The sequence below is a fragment of the Anser anser genome, assembly GCF_964211835.1.
Source record: "Anser anser genome assembly, chromosome: Z".
Taxonomy (NCBI): Eukaryota; Metazoa; Chordata; class Aves; order Anseriformes; family Anatidae; genus Anser; species Anser anser.
The window spans coordinates 48,640,805-48,664,679 of NC_139723.1; the positions used below are offsets into that span (position 1 = coordinate 48,640,805).

At 37.7% G+C, this 23,875-nt stretch overlaps 1 protein-coding gene across 3 annotated transcripts; it reads right to left on the reverse strand.

Annotated features, from left to right (window-relative positions):
- Positions 1 to 6,239: 6,239 nt before the first annotated feature.
- ABHD17B (abhydrolase domain containing 17B, depalmitoylase) lies at positions 6,240 to 23,758 on the reverse strand. 3 transcript variants are annotated; one of them, XM_083819229.1, is made up of 5 exons: positions 23,502 to 23,758; positions 22,227 to 22,299; positions 17,445 to 17,919; positions 8,635 to 8,814; positions 6,240 to 7,755 (listed from the first exon to the last, which is right to left on the reverse strand). In XM_083819229.1, the coding sequence occupies exons 3-5, from the start codon at positions 17,909 to 17,911 to the stop codon at positions 7,536 to 7,538; spliced, it is 867 nt and encodes a 288-aa protein (XP_083675355.1). In that variant the 5' UTR covers positions 17,912 to 17,919; positions 22,227 to 22,299; positions 23,502 to 23,758; the 3' UTR covers positions 6,240 to 7,535. The 3 variants fall into 3 exon arrangements, with proteins under 3 accessions (XP_083675355.1, XP_083675357.1, XP_083675356.1); XM_083819231.1 differs by lacking the exon at positions 23,502 to 23,758 and adding an exon at positions 23,086 to 23,373; XM_083819230.1 differs by lacking the exon at positions 22,227 to 22,299.
- Between the last annotated feature and the right edge of the window lie 117 nt (positions 23,759 to 23,875).

A 23,875-nucleotide genomic window follows, 5' to 3' on the forward strand; every position in this document is an offset into this window, starting at 1 on the left:
TTTGAAGATAACCATTTCCTTTTTTGGCATACTTCCTTCCTTTTTTCTGCATTATTATACTGCAGAAACAGTATCAGCATTGTGTTACTTCCTTTTCCTAATAACCTCTAAAAATAAATAAAAATGTCTATAAAAGTATTGATCCATAATATGCAACAAGTACTAAATGCTATAAAGTTTGGCTCTTCTCTATCAGTTTATTTGAAAGTATGTGGCCATATATTCAGTAATGCAGTTTCTTTTTGCAGTTCCCCTTACTGTTTCTCATACAGAACATAGCAGAGAGCAACTACAGTGATTATGGAGGCAGAGTACTTGTCTTACAAATAAAAATGGAGAGAAAGCTGTTGGCAGGCAGTAAGATGGCTAAGATGATGGCAGAATTGTTGTTTATTAAATCCTGCAAACTAGAAATGGAGGACACAAACTTGTAAGGGAGGGATTTAAACAGAGAAAAGAAAGTAGTATTTTTTTATTTTTTATTTTACAGTGAACACTGAAATTATTGCATTTGTTGTCATAGAACAACAGCATCAACAACTTTAAAAGGGGCATAAACATTCACAGACAAAACATAAGCAGATATTAAAAGGCATAAGTTTGGATGTACCCTTTAACATTTCTTGTTCGGTAATTTAAGAAGGTCTGCATGGCCTGCCTTCCTAAATAACATCTCTGACTATCACTATTGGAGACAGAATACTGGGACAGATGGACAACCGATCTGACTCACTACCGCATTTCTTATATTTTTAGAGAACTTACTGCAAGGAAGCATTTACAGTGTATTAGCTGCTACTCTGCATTTTCTGACCCACATAGAAGCGTGATGCAATTAAAGGAAAGAAGGACAAGCAATCCTGCATTTATGGTAGGTAAGATCACAGGGTATTGCAGAACAACCAAAAAAAGAAATCCATACACTTGCTTAAGGTAAAACATGTATTATCCACCCATATCCTGCCGCTCTACACACGGTCTATATAGTGCAAGAAGTTGCAATAATATAAAACTTTGACTTGCAGAGAGACCTCTGTGTTTCATGGAAGCCCAGGAGGGTGGATCAGCTCCCATCATGATAACTAAAATTGCTTCTTTAGTTAGACCTACATACTATGTAACAGGGAAAACAAAACAAAAACAACTCTTTGAAACATAAAAGAGAAGCACGGAAAAGAAGCGCAGACTGTTAAATCATTTACTGTGAGTAAGAATCAAATCCTTGGCTGCCATAAACATTCACGACTGACTCCAGTAAAACTATACACATATAACACACATATTTCTAACTTAGATTCTTATGTGAACTGACATTGATTTATGGAAACGTGTAATTTCCTTATATTTTATCAAACAAATAAACATACTGCACCTTGTAGTCTGTACAAACGCTATACGTTAAAGTGATTCCTGGTTACTACTTATTCCAATTATTTAGCCTACAGTTGAATTACAGTTCAGTAATTGTGTTACAGTTCAAATAGAAGAACAAAATTACTATTAAACACATACATTCTCATAGATGGCCATGTCCTCACAAACAACACAGAAAAAAGAGAAAGACGACTCAGCCCAGAACAGTTGTTGATCACTGACAAAGCAATAATCAGAAACAAATCAGTATTTGGTTCACTTATGAACACCCTTGTTTGCACAACTAGATACTACAGCATAAGAGGAATTCATATGATTTTTTAAAATTTTATTCTTTATCTATATTTCTGTTCTGATTCCAAGTTCCGTGTTACGTCATTAAAGTGGCCACAAAATCTCTGACAGGTAGCGGCTTTTATTCAAACTCGTTGCTAACTAAATATGTTACCACAACACAAAAAGAAATCTGTTAAGTAAACCACGCAATACTCTGCCTTCCTCTGTAAAGCATGACACAAAAGAGTTGTCCAAATACCATATGAAGGACTAAACCATATATTTAGCACTACCCACGTGCTGCCTTGTGTAGCAGAACGTTCTGAAAAACACAATGCCTCTTGTCAGCACTTAGGTTACATTGCTCAATTTTTTCCTGGAAGTGCTTCTAATAAATGAAAACATGCCCATTAACAAAACATAATAGCATCATTTGGGAAGCCATTTCAGACCAGCGACCTCAGCAGACAGCAGCATGGATCCTGTTCTGAACAGTGCAGCATCTACCAAATGGGCCACAGGAACTCAATCAAGAACTGGTGCAAGATCGCCGAGCACTGTATGTGCCTCCAAATCAGTAACCTGAAAAAGTTTCTGGTGGTGTGCATCCACATTCTTTTGCTCTCTCTGGGATGGCTTACAACTCCTTCACATTTAAAGCCTACTTGGACTGTATGATCTTCAAAAGCAGACGACTTGCCCAACCAAGAAAAATGCTTTAAAAAGAGAGCTGAGAAAGACTTGTACTACTGTTGCATGCCTTTGAGGTACCACGAGTTATTAATCAAATTATCTTCATCTTTTTATTTGTAATAAAATTTTAATATAAAATTTTTGTAAAATTTTATAGCTTAAATTTTAATACTGTTTTAATACTGTTATAGCTTAAAACTCATTTGGATCACTGGTACAGCTTTTTCAGAACAATACAGTAAATCCACCATTTATCTGATGCCAGAGGAAAACGTAGGGCAAAAATGTTTTTGACTTCACGGTTTTGGAGGAAAAAAAGATTCAACGTTCCCAATAGGAGAGCCTGATTCCACACTCATATGAATACGACCTATGCTCTAGTAGGACAAAGGGCACTGCAACCTACTTAACGTAATACGCACAGCTCCCATAGGAAGACAAATTGATGATCACATTATTAAGAATCTCTTCAGTATCTTCTGTGCTGATGATTAAAAAAACTATTTGCTTTCAGTAAGCTAGAAACATTTGGAAATGGGACACTGCAAAAATCACATAACCATTTGTATGATACCAATCAGGTATCATTCAAATACCAAATCATTAGGTATCATACAAATACCAACCACAAAACCTCTTCTAGCCAGCAAAATCTTTTTGAGGTTTTCTAATTATTTTGAAATAGAATATTAGGTTAAAATACCTTACTAACGCCTCTAGAGCAAACCTGATGCTGAATACTTTTTAAGGTTGACCCCTTTCTCCCTAGCAAAGAAATAAATTTTTACACTACGTGGATTTTTACACTATCCTGTTTTTAAAGCATTTTTATTGGCAATTTATCAAAAATATTTTAGAATTTTACATCCTTCAGAAAGAAAGAGCAAAAGGTCTTACCTGAGAAGTGAAGAAAAAAAATACAGTGGATAGTTTATCATCATCATACAATGGTATTTCTTCAGAGGGAAACACTGCTTCTTTACAATTAATATTGTCTCAATGCAAACCTGTTCTACGTGTCAAGAATTCTACAGCCATTTCATGCTGGAATTTCACTCTGATGCTATGTCAGCTCAATAGGTCTTCAGGATAATTTCTGAAGTGTCAAATATCCAAACTATTTAAATGAAGAGCAAGCCTGATTCAGCTGGTAGCTCAAAGTTGTGTGTTTTTTTCCTCACCTCCAATGAGAACACGAACTTTTCACTTGCATTTTACAAACACTATTCAAGTGGATTAAATCAAGCTTTACTAACCAATTTTATTTAAAAAACACTATCCTTATTTGGGCTTATCAACTGCTTGCTAAACACAAAGGTCATAAGGTAACAGTTGTGACAGCAATATTCCCACCTGTGAGAAGGTCCAGGACCTCTTTCAAAGGCAAAGACATTTGCCTTTTCAGGATTGCCTGTTTATAATTTTCAACCTTCCTTTAGCGGTAGGGTAGCAATACGAGCTCTGATAACACTGTCTATAGTACAAATTCTGGTATTAGAATCAGTCCCAACAGCAGCATATCAACCACCAATTGTCTCAGGATTCAAAAATACAGGGGCACTTCCTGTAGCAGTCTTCGATGCTTTTCTGATGCTGAAAGTTGAAACATCGTAAGTGGGAGGCAGTCAATAAACATAATTCTTATCATCCTTATCATTCAAGTCTCCAATTCTGAGCTGGTGTACAATGATGTACAAATATGAATAGTGCCAACTATCTAAAAGATTTTCATACCATACTTCAGAAAATCACAGCACAACTGAGGCTGAAAGAGATCTCGAGATTACCTAGTCCAACCCACATGGCTCAGAGAAGGGTCAACTGCAGCAGGTTGCCCAGAGGTGTGTTCCACAAACTGAGCTGAGTATCCATAAAGATGGAAACTCCACATCTTCTCTTCGCAGCACTCCAGATGTCTCACCCCACGTCGAGTCGAGAGGAAGGGTCACCTCTCTAAAACTGCTGACAAGTCTCCTCCTAATGCAGCCCAGAATGCTGTTGGCCTTCTTTGCTCTGAGAGTGCATCGCTGGCTCACGGTCAGCTTGTCCACCCCAAAGTCCTTCTCTGCAGAGCTGCTTTCAAGGAGATCAGCCCCCTAGTTATACAGGTTGCATTTTCCTCCTCTGATTCTCAAACACTATTTACCTTACTTCTTACTTAGTTTCTTCACTTTACCTTCCACTAGCAATGTATACCATACACTGAGAAAAAAAATGGAACATTCTGTAGTGAGGTACTGAGTAGCTAAGCTCTGTAGCATAATAATGTCCAGTTAAAAGAGCCCAGAAGTAAACACACAATTTTTCATGTTCTTAAAACAGTAACACAACTTGGAAATCCACCAATAAGAGTAGCTAACTGAACGTACACTTAGAGCACTTTGCTGCCACATGAGAACAGTAAACAGAAGTGAGATCATGGCTTTATTTATTTTTTAAAATCTGTAGCTGGGAGTGAGATAGCGTAGGCTCAAAACATGCCCCCAAAAGACCACACCTTTAGAGAGTAATCACAGTTTATATAAATGAAGCTGTTTTTAAAAGGTGATTTGCCAGGTTTACAGAACTGAGAAGAATTTACTGTCAAATATCTGGCTAAACAAATAAAAAAAGAATAAGACCACGTGGTTCACAACACTCTTTTCATTTTCTGTAAAATAAAGACATTGTGCTATTAATGAATGCTGAATCAACTCTTATGTATCATGAGACAACTGCATTTATAACAAAACAACAGCTTATTGTCAATCTCACCAAAATGATGGTTTAAAGACAAGACAACCGCCATGTCAAATGTTTTCCTCCAAGCCGCAATAGCTCAGAGTTGCTTTACATCAGTCACATGTTTCTTGTCATAGTATAACTCTCAATACAAGCTAGGCTGTGCATAAAAGCTATATTAATTCCTTCAGTAAACAACTCATCTGAAAAACCTAGGTGTAAAATACAAATCGGAACAAACTGGCAGTAATTAACAATGCATAAGTGGTCCCAAAGAGACCAGAATCTTTACTCACCACTGTAAACTGGCACAGCTGCATCTACTGAAGACAACACAGTGCTAGTCAGGCCTTTTGTTCTGCCTCAACAAAACAGAAACAAGAGCAACAAAGTGGCTATGCCACCTATTCTGTCCTTTCAATTAGACGGTGTCATAATATTCCCCAGCAGTCAGTTCTTGTGGTGACACTTGATCATTTACCTGCAATTTGTAGTACTACCAGCCAATCCATATCACTTTTCACCAGAGTTCTACGATCTTTGTGTGTGTTATTTCTGAAAGAAGCTCTGGAAACACGCTTTAAAATGAAAGCACTCAAACACTTATGGGAAAGTATTTCCATCTAAATCAGAGATAGGCGGTAAGAAAATAAAATCAACTGTATATAAAGTATGATGTAATAGAGCTGATTTACATACCTATTTAAGCGCATTTCCAACTCAATATTGGATTGGGGTGAAAATCTACTGTAACATTATTGTATCTGAGTACTAGTTTGAAGTTCAGAACATACTGATTCCTATTTGATCAGAAAGGCAAACAAAAAACAGCTGAGAACAAGCTTAAGTTTGTTTATATTCAAGACAGCACAAGAGAAGACACTGAAGATTTCAAAATTAAACTTGAATTCATTAGAGAAGAATGTATATAAAGAAGTCCTGCAGCAAGAAAGCTGTATATTTAGCAGCTGACAGCAGAAAATAAGACAATGTATGGGAGTAGGAAGGTGATCAGAACAGTAGATGCTGATAAAAGAAATGTGCCAATATTATTAACAGTGGATTACTGTTTTAGTTCTCAGAATGCTTGGAGTAAATGTGGAGATGCTTATTTTATCACCAGCAACTATTGCTATTTCTTTAAAAAAAGAAAAGAAATGAAGAACAGCAAGTGCGTGGAATATTGTTTACTGTTAATCAACATAACCGAACCAAAGTTTTCACAATACTTGATGCTACATTTAATTATACAATAGTCTCAATCACAAAACAAGTAGAACAATTAAACTACATAAGGCCTTAAAATTAGAAGCACAGTGTGTATCGTCAGAATATTACTTTGTTTACAAACACGCTACATGGCATTATTTTTTCATAGTTTTATTCAAGCAAAATGCATTCAAGGGAAAGGCAACTTACAAAGTTTATTTTACTATGAATTAATAGAAAAATGTCAACATTCTCTTCTTTTCCCTCCTCCCATCCTGTCCAGGAGCAATTAGTAAGATTTCATTACAATACTCAAAGAAAAAAATAACTTTACACTAAACATCCAAAAGTAAGTCTGAACGGACTATTGCAAACTTGCAAATTGTTTATTACAAAGTTGGATAAACTTCCAGGTTCTTTCTATTGAAATATTGCATCTCTAACCAATCAATGTTTAAAACTACATTGCCCACAAAGCTTTCTAGGTTCTAAAAGCCTTAATGGTTTCAAAGTAGTACTTAGTGGCCTCAGTAGTAATCACGTGAATGATATGTATGTTGTTACAATGGTAACTTATGATATTATTTTGGCAAGATTAGGACTGCTGAGAAGATGCAAGGGCAAATTTGTCCTTTTCAGGTTAGAAAACAGCACACACAGAAAACAGAACAACTAAAGTTTAACTAACCACAAAAGATATGAAATATATGCAAAGAGATCTATTTTGATCCCCTCCCTCTATAACAGGGCACAGGTTATTTCCAGTGACTGTTCTTATTACATACATGAGTAATTGCTCAAATTTCATGGCTATTGCATTTTTACAGGACAACTGCTTAGAAGTCTGGTTTTTAATTTACACCTGTGCAATAGAATAAGTCACAGTACATTTTGAGATGTTTAAAAAATATTTATAAACTTATTTTTAATATGCTAAAGCATTTGGCAACACTTTTACAGCACTTGATTTTATATAATTGAAATTTCATACAGTACTCCTTGTGATTTTTTTGGACATCTAAAAAGAAAAACCTCACACAAAGTAGTACGAAATGCTAAGCTTGACTGTATGATCGTGTAATTCCAGTTTATAATACTGGCATTAAAACCTTCATTAATTATGTTGACAAATCATTACCTGTACATTTAATGAAGGCAACCAACACGATTTGAAAACACAACCTTCAGGTTTTATGTTTTGTATGTATCAAGGCGTGCAGTTCTGCAGTGAAATTAAAAAGCACGTAAATATACAAAGAAAATTACAAGTTCACCAGTTCCTGTGACACAAACTGTTTTAATCTTTCAAGGTACTGTCCATAGAGTTCCACATCGTTATGGCCCGCTCCTTCTACCCACAGTGGTTCTACAGGTCTCTGGCAACGTTCAAATAATGCTAGGCCATGTGAAAAGTCAATTACTTCATCTTCAGTCCCATGGATAATTAACACAGGAGATGTTATTTTAGAAATTTTGTCAATGCTGTAAGAAAAAGATTGTATCTATGAACATAATCAGTTTTATTAAATCTTCTTCAAGGAGCAGAGAGTCATATTCACTTTTTAATTACACATTGTAGTTTTGACTATTTAATTTTAAAGCTGTTTAGATTATCAGAAAATTAAAACTTATCAACACCCTGGAACATTTACATTAGCACACGTAAAACTACACAGAACGGAATAATACTTGTGAAAACTATTAGGATTGAACAACAGAGCAATCCATCTAAAAGTGGTATTCGTTGATTTTTAACATCAATAAAGGTAGTTATAGAACTGATGAAAATACTACTTCACAGTTTTTCAATAAAAAGCATGCTTGCCAGAACAGAAAGAATTTTGGCTTCTGATGTTTAAATATGTGGGGAAAAAGTCTCAAGTTAGATGTTCAAAATTCAAGGTGTTCTTTGAGCCAAGTGTACCAGTCCATAATGGTCCACTAGTGGCACAGTTCTGAAATAAATGACAGGAATTTTCTTCAGTTAAGGTCTACTTATTTTTTCCTGTCTTTACCACTTAGTGAAACACATGCAAAAGACTTTAGAGTCAGATTAACAACTCACTGGAAGAGAACTGCTTGTTAGTATTAGCGCTATTAGGGGTTACATACACAGAAAAACTAACCACTTCTTTTACAGATACCCACTGCAATGATTGGAGATGAGAAAAACCTAGAAGACATACGAAGTTCTGGAAACACCTTCAAATCAAACATTTCTCATTGTTGTTATTCACTCTGATTATTATTTTTTTAAGCCTTTGAAAGAAAATTCTGAGAATGTCATAATACCTGTTTCCCTAGCATAAAACTTCTGTAACAGAAAAAAATGCATGCAGAAAAAAAAATCCCACCACTTACTTTGGGAATGCATCAAAGCAATATGTCTTCTTTGTATCAGGAAAAGCTACTCGCATTCCTGAGGTCAGCGGAGAATGAAGAATTACAGCAGCACTTTCATACCTAGCAGCAAGATCCACAGATGGTACTGTTCCTATACTTTGGCCATATATAATCACATTTTCAGGGCGGATTCCATACCTAAAAGACCAAAGTATTAACAAAATTGGCATATAGAATGAAATAGCCAAAAACAATTACACAAATAAGCAAACAAACCATTGCTGTACATTAAAGTTTCCTAAAAAGGATGAAACGGGTGCTGGTACAAGAACAAGCAAATACATTTTCGAACATTTCTGACTTTAAAAGGAAGACTTACTTTGCATTTAAAGCACATTTTTTGCCTTAGGACTGAATGATGCTGAAAGATGTTTTTGTTTTTTTAAATAAAGACTTGTGAATACAGTTGCAACTTGTGTGCTAGCTGAGTATCTTTATTGCTAGCTCCAGTCAAGCTACAACAGAAAACTGATTACAGCCATATTTGCTCTGTATCTTCAAGTAGATGACAGTCAAACCTGCAAAAATGTGTTTGGCTTTACTGTTCTGATATCTGCTAAGAACTGCAAGCTAGTAAGAGTACTCAGCAATTTCATAGGAAATACATGCCCATACAGACAACAGCCAAAATATTACACATTCTCTGTAACAGCTGAGATACTTTTCTCATCACAGTTTGACAGGCAGGTTAGCCATAGGAAATACCTAAGCTAACTCACAATTAATACAATTCAACAAGCACTACAAAGTTGAAGTCAGCCTCCCCTCCTAGTAAGACGAAAACCTTTATTTCTTCTGTAACTGAGGTTGAACAAAGAGTTGTACAACATCTAGTTAGCACCCACTCAAGTCAGAACTAAAACATTTTTCTGCACTAGGATACAAAGATGGTTTGATTGCCAAGTAAAACCATGGTACTGGAAAGGTCTATAAGCAGATGGTTGTGCTGGCAAGGACAGCACTCAAGGCAGAAATGAACTACTGATACATTGATACATACCGGCAAAGTCCTTTTAGTACAGATTCAGGCCGGAGAAGTGTGTCTATCTAGATACCTTTGTTTAAATTTACTTAGGAAACGGTGTAATTTAGATAGAGATAGTGAACTGCATTCAAAAAAATATAAAATAATCAAACATTGTTCTCACATATTATCGGAAGCCTGTTCAGCTGATTTACACTAGACTAACAACATTATGGAATAACATACAGTAAGTTTAGTATCTGCCAACTGACAAAATTCCTAAAAGGACTGACAACCAGTTGATTTCAGTTAAAGTTAAGGAAGGTGCAACCATTACCTCTTCTACAATAAATGTATGCATCTTTTCTGCCAAAGCCAGGAGAGCTGTATCAGATGACAAGACACATACCTACAGAATTCTCAAACTGGTTTCTTTGCATACACCCAGAAAAGACAGAAAAATTGAAGTAATGAAAAAAATTTCCAATATTTTATAAATATGGACATCTGTATAGTAACTATACAGTACTACATTAAAAAAGGTCTAAAAGTCTCAAACCCAAGAATATTAGAGAAAAAGGATGTTTCTCACATGTACCAAAATATTCAAATTACCAAGAAAAAGAATTCTGCAAGTACTTCAAGTACTTCTGCAAGTACTAATTACCTCTAAGCAACAATGCAAAAATCATTAGCACCCCAAAACTCATTAGGCACTCCACAAGCTTTCTAAGTTAAGGCTAAAAGCCTCTCTACTCACAACTTAAAATTTAAATAAATAAAAGAATAATTAGTGTTCTGCAAGAATGAAATATAAAACTTGTAAAAGTATCATCACAAACATCCATAGACTCCATCTATACCATGACTACTTAATTTGCTGATTACTCTAGGAACTCTTTCTAGGGAACACTGCTAATGATTAAGAGTTCTAAAACACTAAGACTCAATCATCAGCCTGACATTAACAGCAAACCATCTGCTCAAAACAGTTCTAGGAGCACACAAAAAATTCAAACATTGATTAATGAAAACTTTCTCAAAATTCCAACAGACGCTACAAAACAATGAATTAATGCTTTGAAACCTAAACATGATGCAGCTCTCACTATTTCTTTATCTCTTCTGATACACCTGAGAACTGTTACAACAGCTCTAAATTCATCACATTTGTGCATTCTGAAAACACAGTATTTCATACTGTATTTCAGTTTATACAATCTGAACTCAAATACATCATTAGTATGAATGCAATCATGCATTGCATCATTAGTATGACATTGAGTTTGTGCAGCACATTGTGACAACAGTTCTCAAAAAACCCTGTAAGTGATCACACATTTCCTCAAGTATCAAATTTTAGAACATGCAGACCACTGCACAGAATTTTAAAGCAGCACGTAAAAGTACATTTTGGAGCATATATTCTCCAATGTCTTTATTCTTCCCTTTATTTTTACCTAACCTTAGGCTGAAGTATACAGATCCAAATAGTAGCTACAAGAAGTAATCAAATCCATGAATAGGTTTACTTTAATGTAAATACAATAAATGCTTTCTCCACCACAGCCAGTCAGACTGCCTTCACAGCATCCCTCAGAAACTGTTTGTTTCACAATCTGGAAACAAAGTACAGTACGGTTCAAAGCTGTCAGATTTTTGAATATTCTGGCTTGGGGAAAAAAAACAAACACCTTGGGATCCAAAGAACAGTGTCAGTAGTATCCGTGTCTTCAGCTTCCCCTTGTACCACCTTGCAAAGGCTTCTGAAAAGTTGAGGAAAAAGGGAGAGTCCAAGCATCCCTCAGCTACTCTCAGAAGTATCACTTTCCAGCCTAAAATTCAAGAATTCTCAGAAAAGATAGCTGCTGGCAAATTCTTTATTCATAGAATTAATCTATTTCTCCCTTTGGCAGTCCTGTAACAGGTAAATTCCAAGACATTTCAGAGAAAATTAGTAATTGAACAAATCCTAAACTTAAGAGACCAGGCAACTTATTTTTGATTAATAATTTAACTACACCTAATTCAATAACTCTATTATTACTATGGATTATGAATTGAAAGTTTTGCCTGGTTTCCCAAATCAGGAAGTGTCAGATCAAGAAAAAGTGACAGTAATACTTCTCTCTTAAACAGTGCCTTACAATTACCGTCCATCCTTAGGAAGGGCAAAGTGATAGGGCTGTGTGCTGTGAACACCTGTTCAGGTGCCAAGAGCTCGAAGACATGCTGTGAAAGCTGTTGGCATCTTTGGAAGATTATTACATTGATCAGATTAATAGTGACTCAAATCAATAACACTACTGACTGTTCAGGTAATCTTTGAAAAAATTCTGCCAGAATAGTCAGACCTTCAGTGTTTTACTGTTGGCAGTAACATGGGGATTTTTAGCCATAATCACCTGAATGGTCCTTGGAACAAAAACCTGAAAGTAGCTGTGCACAGATGCACATTCTCAGAGAAAGCAGTATTCCTCAGGAACAATTTACTCTGGACTGAATCTGGCATAAAATTTAGACATTTTCAGCAGTTTAAAGGCTGTATACAACATTTTTCTCTTTCCCACAGTAACTAAGATTTCAATTCCTTTCAACATCTGATTCATCCTTTCTTTACGTTTACGCACCTAAGGGTTATCTGCATGGAAAACATGTACATACTGCTCTTCAAGTTAATGTAAAAGTAAACACACCTCTGCTGACAAAAGTTTGCTAGCATTCACACAGTCTACGTACTCAAACTTCTGTGCAATCACCACATTAAAGGTACAGGTTAACGTCACTACTAAACTAAGATACTGCCAAAGAGGACAGTACCATTTTCCTATTTGTGTCTTCAGCCACGTGGTGTGCCCACTGGGCTTTACCTTCTGGTTTAGGAAACAACCCCTTCTGTGGGTAGAAGGCAGCTACTTTTTGGCTCCTTTCTGCCAACTGTCTTTAGGGTCAGACAGGAAGTGATATGACACAGGAGGGGTAGAGGGAAGAGCAAGCAAAACACCACCATAGCTGTACCATCACACCACTCCCAAGTATTAGCACCCAAGCTAACACAGGGCCACTGATAAAGCTTGTGATCCCTCCTGGGAGCCTACATATGCTGATCAGATATTCATGGAGTCTTGTGATGGAGGCAACTCTGAACACTCCTTCCTGATTTTTTTTCACCTTCTGGCAGGGAAAGAAGAACTAGTGTTCTTCTCTTGTACTAAACTGCACACAAATATTCCTTTTTCCTCCTTTGTGACTACCTTCACAATGTGCTGTAGCAGAAACTCCTTTTCTATTTCCTTTACATTTTTGTCTCTGTAAATAAGACCTTTTCTACACCTGTCTTAGCAACAAACCATCTTTCACTTATTATTTCCCTTTTTATTGAATATAAATATTACCATTACATGCAAACTGCAAAAGGCATGTCTGGCTGTAGTGATTTTTTTTTGGTGGGGTGTGTGTGTGTGTTTTGTTTTGTTTTTGTTATTAAGACTTTAGTTACCTTTAACAATCCAAACCCAGCTGAAGTTACCATAGTATGGTTTGTGGGCCCTTAGAGTACCTGCCATTTTGCCTTTGATACATCTGATGGAGACACAAAGCAGTTTGTCTTATTACCTCAAACTATGTCTGTTGATCTAGAAGACTTGCTTCCTTTACATTATAAGATAAGGTGTCACTACAATCTACCTTAAAAGGGTACATCTTCGATAGTATCTCTCAGATTCATACTACTAAAGAGGTGCAATAGATGTTCTAAAGAAGCTACTGTTGTGAAGCTATTGCAACACACATTTAACCAACTAACAGCAGTGCTTGGGGCACAGGGAATAAAGAGGAACATCCTGAGGGAGTTTTAAATGCACATTTCAGAACCTTTTGTCATCATTCATATAACACATGAAATTACAGCTGCAAATTGTAGAACGTGAAGGACAAACATCTTCCACACCTTTAACCAACGCATGAATTTCATTCATGGCCTGGAATGTTGCTTATAGTTCTTCCTCAACTCAGATGCACCCTTCTGTGTATACAACATGCAACACTGTCAGAAAGGAAGAAGGAATGTTTTAAGAGGGGCACATCCATTAACCATGCATGTAGTAATCAACAAGCCACATATCCTTCGCCTCTTCCATGATGGTTTGGACTTTCTTAAACCTTACAGTGCTGCTGGTACGTTTGTTTTATTGGCAAGATTTCTTTCCACAATAAATTGAGGCTACTTTTCCCTACCAATTTAAATAAAAACTCAATCTCTCTCCAAATACTGAAAGTTTCGGCACCAGAAAGCAATACCCCATCTCCTAGCATAAAAGAAAGTTACCTTTGAATGAAAAATGTCATCTGTGAACTCTCAAAAGAAGACTTTTCAGCCAACATCAACACAGACTCAAATTAGGTTCATACTGTAGATGTTCTGCCACTTTGACACATCAGCCTGACAGTGAGATCCTTCAGTTTTTCAAATATTGTGCAGCCCATGGTAAGCAACAATAGCAAGGCTGCTTGGCTTCTCAAAGTTAAATCTGGTCATGAGACTGCTCTGGCAACTCTTCCAATTTCTGAATGAGCGCCACTTGCCCTGCATTTGCCTGAGGCTCGTTAAACCTTTCCACCCTTCCTAGGGTGTCATCAAAGGCCTTCAGAGTCCAGGGCAGCAGAAAATAGGCGTATCCCAGAATGACTACGGGAATTTCAACACTTTGTAGCTATGACAGTCAGAAAAAGAATGTCCTCACTTGCAGCTTTTACACAGTGCCATGCATATGAATATGTAACAGCATGCATCTTTCCCAAACACGATGCCAATGAATCACCTTGCCATCTTCCACAGTCAGCATTCACAGGTATAGCTACTGAGTCCTATTAAAATACTGAAAGCAGGTAAGGAATAAGGACAATTCAGAATCTGAAGTTTTCCTCTTCAGATATGCTGCCAAAATAGCTCTCTGTATTCACCTATAAGAATGATAATGTTCACATTCCCTTACAGCAACCACTTTTAAGAAAACTATTTTGCAGTAATCTTAGTATCACTCTGAATATTACTTCACAGACTATTTCCAGCTTAAGTCCAATCACCACAGGAAAGTTGTGCCAATTTACAGGAAGGACAATCAGGATTGTTCTTCCAAGATATAATTTAACACTAACATATCTCTACCACAAGCACCTGCGTTAACTGTAGAAATGAATGACAGCCACGTGAACATTTCAATAAGCCGAGAAACACCTTTTAATGCTGGGTTCTGTGATCCCATTTCTCACAAAAGATAATGGAGGGAGCTGTGGCTGGCTGTAATCAACCTCCAGCAGACACCAATTCTTCATTCCCTTTTTTGTCGCACCATATGATCTGTGAGACACTGTTTGTAAGTCCAGGATCCCCTCCTCTCTCCTCCTATCAACGTGAATTTCAAAGGAATTACAGCTATACTTACATCTATCCTACAAACAATCCATAGAGTAATTTGTTTTTAAAGAACACGAACTTTATAAAACATTAAAGACGGTGCCAGCGCAACGCTGACAAAACTGGCTACACTAGAAAAGCAAATCAATGCCGCAGCAAATGCTCAAAGGTCTCTGGTCCAGATATTCATCAAGTATTTTAGTGCAGCTGAGTACCATCTCAGGGCTTAAGAGAACACCATGGAAATGTAACCATCCTCTATGAGACAGTATGTCCAGAGTCGTGTGCTGAACTTTGTCCTGCTCCATTCAAATACAAAAGCAAGACCAGGACTGCCAGTTGGAAAGTTGTTGAAAGGAGCACAGTGGAAACTAGTAATACCAACCACTTTTTAAATGAATGGAAATTAGGCAGACCAATCCAAGCTTTAAACACCCTACATATTTCTACAGGGGGGTTAGTACAAGAAGTTTAGACATAGAAAAAAAACAACAACAACACAGGCAGCAAATAAACTTGAGGTGATGTCATTCCCAAATAGAAGATGGAAAAGCAAATAGAATATGTATTTAGAGACATATACCCCCTCAATGGCTGTTCAGCAAAGGATGTATTCAGATGGGATATTATTATGAACCTTAATCTTATTTGATTAGAGAAGATATACCATTGGTTAAGGATGGAGGGGTGAATTCAACTTGCTATCACATTTCCTCTTAGGTTTTCATGCAGAAATTGTTAGGGGACAAATGGGTGAGAATGGAGTTGGAGACAATCATTACCAATGAGAAAAAAAAAAACACCCTAGAAACTGTCAAAGCAAACGATTAAATTTCATCATCTAGGTCTCCATTTTTCCAATACGCTTGAACAATTCAGACCGTCTTCAACATTGTCCACAGACCACATTATATTTTGGTCATTGCTACTGGGTATTTCATCAAGTGGCTATCTTCCAGATCACCCATCAACTACAGAACAGTCACCAGAGCACCTGTTGCAGCTCTTGGCTTACCAAACAGATGTCTAGTTAAGTCTCAACATTCCTCTGTAACAAAAAGAAATGCCAAAAACTAATATGATAACACAATACAGATGTTTTACAATACAAGGCTGAATAGCCATCCTATCTGTTTGTCTGAGGTTTATGGTAAGCATTCCTTCTACTTTTATGTATGAATGAAATACACTTTTTTAACAGGAAGAATTACATTAAAACTACCTTCCATAAAGTAAAAGAAATGAAAGAGAAAATAACTACTTAGAACTCTGAAAAGGAATAAAATCCTCCAAAATAATAGGGAAACAGTTATTTTTAAATTGAGTTTTAAATTCACTATGACAACTACCAATTCACAGGATTTACAGAATCTACGCTTGCCTAAGTTATACCTCCGATATTTTATTATTAAACACTATAGTCAGGTTGTGATGATTGAACTATAACAGGCTGCACTACATTGAATTCAGTTTTTCCACAGCTCCTCTGGTGCTAAATACAAAATATAATGGGATTCTTTTTGGTGAACATTACAAAGTATTTTCAAATATATTTTTGTCACTTGGGTACTCATAACACAGTAAGAGTTTTGCATTAAACTGAACAAACCATGGTTAGAAAACACTCTCAAATTTAAGCAGCAGACATTCAGTGCTGCACTTACTTGATACCTGGGACTCCTAACTATAATCAGAGAATACCTCCACAGTATTTTGTCTTACTACTTTACCTCCCTAAAACCAGAGGCTTAAAACACAGAAACTTTGGAAACAACATCCTTCCAGCACAGATTTTTTTTCTTGAATTTATTTGAGCTAACAGCACCGATCAACTTCCTGTTTTTTTTTGTTCCCACTATCAGGTATTTATGCAAATCAATTACAAACTCTCTCAGACATCATATTTTGCTAGGGTAGCTTTATATCTTTTGGAAGAGCTGTAGCTGCTAGTCTGAATTCTGAAACAAATGGGGTCTGAACACCATAAAGACCTTTAAGTATCAGAAAAAGAAATTTGAGTCTTCTATCACCCATGTCATACCAGTGGCTCTGTTACTAGGAAGATTATTATAGGTTTTTCTTCTCTTCTGAGATTTCTAGCTAAGAAGATCCCAAGCTACGATAATAAATGCTATCTTCTAATTATTCAAGTAAGACTGAATGATATCTTTTTAAATTTCAACCCATTTCACTCTCTGTAGTATATCAGCACCATATACCAATCCTGCACAATACTGGCAATGACTTTGGTATAAGATGCCACCAATCAGCTTTAGTATAAATCCATTAATTATACAATACAGTGTTTCTGTTTAAACTACCAAGGCAGATTAAGTACAACCATTTAGACAGAGTGCTAGAAAATAAACATGGCAACTAATGTCTTACCTTGTCCTAAGAGCCACCCAAGCAGCATCAATGTCAGCATACAGATTCTTCTCTGTTGGTTTCCCAGAACTTGCACCATATCCAGAATAATCATATGAAAATATGTTGCAATTAATCCGTGAACCCAGTCCTATGTAAAAGCTGCTCATCTGACCTAAGTCAACAGCATTTCCATGCGAGAAGAGCAAAGTATACTTGGCGTTAGGCGAGCAACGCACAAACATACAGGCAATCCTGTTACCCTTACTTGTTCTAGTCATGAAACACTCAATGGCATCTTTTTCTCTTGAAGAATATTGCCAGTCTGCTCGCTCTGAGAGATGCAAAGTCCAGCGACTACCACTTTCATCACACATCAGTGTGTACGTGGGATCAGGAGGTAAGAATGCCAGTTTGGAAGCGATTTTCCCTGGGCATGGCGGACAACAGAAGAGGCAACACAGTTCACTAAAGGAAAGATTATTCATCTTCTAGTCTGAAACAGGAAGAGAGAATTGTATCAGTTTCTAGCTATAATTCTGTATAAAAAGAAAAATATCATGGAAAATGTAAACTTAACTTCTCATGAAAATAACGCGTAATTTTAGTGGAAACATTTAAACACAGCACAGATTTAAATATGTACGCAAATTTCTACACAATAGCTGATTTGATAATATTAGCTACTTTAGAATGAGCATATTGTTAAAGAAGAATGGTAACTCTAAACCCCAGCCAGATATTAAAGCTAAAATTGACTACCCAGGGCAAGAACATGCATGAGTTTTAGAGTTTCTTTTGAGGAAATGAAGTCCCTCACCTTCAGGCAATAACAGAAGAATTCATCCCCTTGACAAATATATGTGAGAAAGAGCAATTAAAATACGTTGCAGTGTTTGCAGGATACTAAGACCATGCAGGTCTCATAGACAAGAATTGCTACCACATTGTCCAAATGCTGAGAATATACCGTCACGATGAGTTATGGGTTCCTGCAGGTGGTATCAGCAGTAGAAAAGGTGGGTGAAGGCCAAAACTTTAGGAGGCAAAATTCGATGCTTCTACCTGCATAGTAAGCACTCAGACTTTCAGTCCACTAAAATCCAACCTAGCTCTGCAGGCTAGCTGACACCGATGTTTCCAAGCCGTTCAAAGAAATTACTGGCTAAGTTTTCCCTTCTTGCACATAGGAATTGGGATTATATTATCCATCTGAATGATACAACTGCTTTTATTCTATGCTTTAGCAAAAACATTCCAAACCAAATGCTCTAACACGGATACTTGGCAAATCTATATAGCCTATACTAACAATTTAAAGCACTGATTAACTGAGTAGCGAGGGGAGGGAGGTTGAAAAAGAACAAAAAAGTAAACACACAGACCTAAAGCAAGGTAGTTAAAGACGCAGCTGCCGTGAAAAACAAGCACTGAATTTACAACAGGGAGAAGGAAGAGGAAAAGAATCCTTGGTTGTGGCAGTATTTTTTCCTCAGAGGTAAGAGGGGTGATGTAATGTGCCAACAACCATGCTGGACACCAGCACACCTATGATAAGTATTTACTTTCCTGGCGTGAAGGCATCTGATGTTTCATCCGAACTTAAAAAAAAAAAAAAGTTTTCCATCCCAACTCTACCACACGTCTCATGCTCAGTTCCTACTAGGTCATGCAAACAGGAACACTTACAGTTTCATGTACCAGTTTCAACTGCTAGATCCAAACATAAAAACAGGAACAACAACAACAAAAGTTAGCTTCTGATGTCCACATTCCTATACAGTTTCAAAAATACTTGTGGAAACCAAAAATAAAATTAAATCTTTCTGCTAACTACAGTATCTGGCAATATTGAAATCACATTTCAAAGTTTGTTCTCTGAGTTCTATACAAGCATAGTCTCCATGCCTGCATGTTTCTCTTTTGAAAAGTTTCATAGAGCACTACTGTAAGAACTTTTCGATACAGATTACTGAGCAATTAGCCTTATTTTGGATGTGTGAATGGTCTATTCCTTTTAGTATAGTTTGACTGTATACTGCTGCGTAAATGCCATGTAAAATATACTTTTAGAGTAGTAAACAAGCACAACAATACAGTCTAATACGCAACACGAGCATTCTTGGAATGCTACTGCCCTTTGTAAGGCATGAAAAAGTTTATTTGCCAGAACTGGTACAGTCAAGTGTTTTGGTTCCGAGTCTCTAGTTTTCTGCAAAACAGAAATCAGAGATTTGGACATGGGTGACCAACACTACCAATTTAGAGGAGACAGCAGAAAGGGGCCACTGCCTCCCATAAAAAGGTAGATTCTCTCTCAAGTAACAAATCCTGAGTAAATGACTTGCCAGTTAAAGAAACAACAGCCTCATGTATTTATGCAACCTGCAAAAGTAGTCACTCAAACTTGTAATAGCTCTACTGTTCCCTTTCAAGTGAGATTATCTGGACATTAATTTCAATCTGCAAGACAGAACAAGTGGAAGAGATCTACTGAAGAGGTCCAGGGATTCTCAAAAGGCTTAGACTGTCTTATGCAAAAGAGCAGCCCCAAAGTGTTTTCCTGCTTTATGTCTCTTACAGCTGTAAGCACCAAAGGAGACACTTTTTTTTACCTCTAATAAGAAAGTTCATGTTCACAGCCTTGAGAAACTGCTGTAATACCTCAAAAGGATTTTTTTTCAAGTACCATCCATGATCCAGTATTTAATTACACTTCTATTTTTACCAAAAACTATTAATTGAGTAAATTTTCCCATCTTTTCAGAGAAGCTGAAGGCCAAAGCTAGATAATACAATTTCTTAAGCGAAGAAAAAAAAAAAAGCCTCTTGTGCCCAGGACAGTTGATCTTGGAGGTCTTTTCCAACCTGAAGGATTCTATGAATAGCTGACTGCATTCTATTCTAGCACAAAATAATAGATACAAAATTTCTTACTAGCTTCCCAATCGACTTGTCAGAAAGAATTAAAACAGGCGTTTAAATTATTTATAACTATAAACAGCCCAGCAACACTACAAATATGATTTCACTCAGAAAATATTTGCTATTTGTCATAGTCATTTCAAGAGACTGGAAGCTGGCCTGTGGAATTCACATTACTGCAGTAACTGCAGTTAATAAGCTGAGGTGGTACTGTGCCCCAAGATAGCTTAAATGTGCTAAAAATGGGTTGTTGCCACATATGGCAAATGACTTATACTGAACAATATGGCTTAAGTATTACTTCTCTCCTGTACTAGACAGCAGTGTAGACTTTACGTAACATCCATTTAATCCAATGGGAACTATCTTTATTGAAACTAGAGATTCTTATTCCCAAGTTATTTTCCACCTAAGTCATGGCTAGCAACAACCTTTTCTTTAAAAGAAATACTTGCTGTTTTCTCCACTTCGAAGACCTGAAAAAAAAACAGGAGATCCCTAGCATCACTAACTGAACAAATCTGTCACAAAACACCTACTGAACTTCCTCAGGAGGATACCTTCAGCTAAATGCAAACAACGTTTTCATTATACTGGAACTGGTTTGTCATTCATTGTATTCACATGAGTGTGTTCTTAACCTCCGGATCTGGAATGGAACCAGGATGTGAGAGAGTCCCCAGGGTGCATAGTGTAATTCTGATATCACTGTTTAAAAGTTCAACTGAATCAGCATTTCAGCCTAGTAGTTATGCACAAGATGTCATAATTTTACTTCAATTAAAACATACACTGTCTTTCCTCAAAAGGTATACCGCTCAGATACTTCAGCAAAGGGATTAAGCTTAAAGTTTGGGGGTTTCTGTCTTTCTTTCCTTTTTTTTTTTTTTTAATTGAAAGGCTGGGAAAACACACAACGATTTCCTAGTGACTTACCCAACCAGAAATTAAGATAAAATTTTAGAAAGTCAGAAGTAAATCTTCAATTAGCATTGCTGAGCCTTGGCAAAAGCAGTTCAAATTTCCCACTTGAAGATCAAGAGTCTTATTAATAGACAGATAATTAAGTCTAAAATGTCTATTTTAAGTGTAAAATAAAATTTATGGAATGTGAACAAAGTATCATAGATGATACCGATTAAAAATCAGTCTAATAACAAACAGGCATGACGTATGCTTTATCTGCACTGTTACTAAAAGTGGGGCAAAAACAACGCCCACCACAAATTACCTCAAGCATACAGTTCCACAAGTACAGATGAGTAATTTTAATGGGGCTCTAAGATACGTAGTGAATAGCTAGGTTATAATCTAACACCTTTTGAGCTTGTATGATGTAAAACTCTGTCCTTATTACAGTAGAATCTCCAAAGCAAAGATCAACACATCCTAACAACATAACAATTTCACCTTCTGTTTGTTATTTCAGTAATAAAGATGTCAGTGCTGTTCTTCAAATGCAGTCCCTTATAAGATTACTAACAACAAAAAGAATATACTATGAGAAATGTACATATCCTTTAGAACTGTACAGAATTTTGTGTTTTCCTTTATATAAGTAGGAAAAAAAAAACTCTGGTTAAAAACAAAACAGTGTAATGCATTAACTTTTACTATTGCTCCAAGAAAGACAAAGAAACAAAGGAGACCCAAGTGGCATCAACCACCCTTCATGAGACAGCATTTAAAAGAAAGAGATTGTTTTATCAAATTTATCTAACTCTCTCATGAATAAAAAAGTAACATACAAAATGGCAAATTTAAAACTGCCTACAGGCAGTAGTTTTAATCCATTCTTCAGCAATTAACCTTATGATTAAGGCTGACAGAAGACGGGGGAAAATTCATCTAACGTGAAAGAACACCTCAAATACTTACATTTATATTGTGATTCCTAGGATAACACAAACGTAGTTCTTTCATATAAGCAATTATTCCTGTCCTCCTCCCTCTGCAAATCATAACAACAGAGTGACTTCTATTATTCACATCTCTAAATACTTCACTACAAGCTTAGCCTTGAAAGCCCAACCCTTGCAAACACTTATCTAGAAATCTTGTATTTACATTAAATATAAATTATTCCAATCATGTATTTAAATTAAATTACCTATTTCATAAGAACTATTCAAAAGAACAAAGTCAAACTCGTAAATACTGTTGCCAGTTTGTAAATCTTAGTGTTGCTCTAACTGTCTAACAGGCAAGATATTCATACTGTGGTGTTTTGTTTTTTTAAATAATAATTTTTCATTATACATTGCTGAAATAACAAACTTTAATGTAGTCTCCCCTCACACATTCACTGAACACAATGCAATGAGATCTTGAGTTCAAACCGCTACTGAAACTTTACTATTTGTTTCAACATCTGCATTGTATTGTCATGGGACAGAAGGGCATGACTACTAGCTTATCTGCTGAAGGAACAAAGTATTTAGTGTAAAATAAGTAAGCGTCCAAGTAAGTACTATATAAAACGATTAAACTAATAGAATTATTAAGAAAGTACACATGGTGGGTCCAGAAAAGAACACAAAGGAAGTCGATTCAACAATAGTAAAAATTAAAATAAAAAAAATACAGGGAAGTAATGCTTTAAGCTTTCATATACTTCTCAAGGGGCACTACAACCTACGTAAAAATGGAGCAGCCTGACCAGACCAACGCTTCACTTTGGAACAGTCTGGCTTTGAAGAAAGAAAAGATGAAAACCAAAAAGTTTTAGCATTCTCACAGGCTCTGGAAGGCAGGCTTGCAGGGATGGCAGCGCAGAGACCTGCTGCTGCTGCCGGTCGCTCTGTGCACCTCAAAACCCAGCGGCAGGCTCGGAAAGAGAAGCGGGACAGGGGAGGCGCTGCCTGCAAGACCCAGCCGTTCCTGCTCGCCGGCAGGAGAAACGCCGGCTCCGCAGACCGCAGGCGGACCCCACCGCGGGATGAGGGCGGGTTACATAACGCCACGGCGCTGCCCTGCTACAACGGCTCCCGCACGCAGCCCCGCGCAGAAGCCGGTGCCCGCCGGGGCCCCGCGGACGGGCGGCGGGGCGGGGCGGGAGGGAAGGGGGGGGGGGGGGGGAACCGCGGCGGCCGCACCTGCCGGGCAGCGCCGAGCCCCCCCCTCCCCGCCCCACCCCGGCACCCCCTCGCCTACCTGCGGCGGGCCCTCAGCCCCCGTCCGGCGGCCCCCAACCGCCGCCGGGAGGAGGGGGGGGGGCGGTTCGTCGGTTGTGCTGAGTAACGGCTCGGCGGCTGGCTGGCTGGCTGGCTGGCTGGCTGGCTGGCTGGCTGGTCCGTCCGTCCGTCCGTCTAACAGCGGCCCCTGCCCCGGTGCCGCCGCGGCCTAAGGGAGCGGCGCCGCCGTCGCCCCGCCGAGCGGCTGCACCACTGAGGGGGCGGCGGGCGGGGGCGGGGCCAGCCGCGCGGAGAGCCAATGGGAGCGCCGCCCGCCGCGCGGCCCCCGGCCGCCGAGGCTCCGCCTGAGCGGGGGTGGGCGGGAAGCGGGGGGCCGGGCGGCGAATCGCCGCG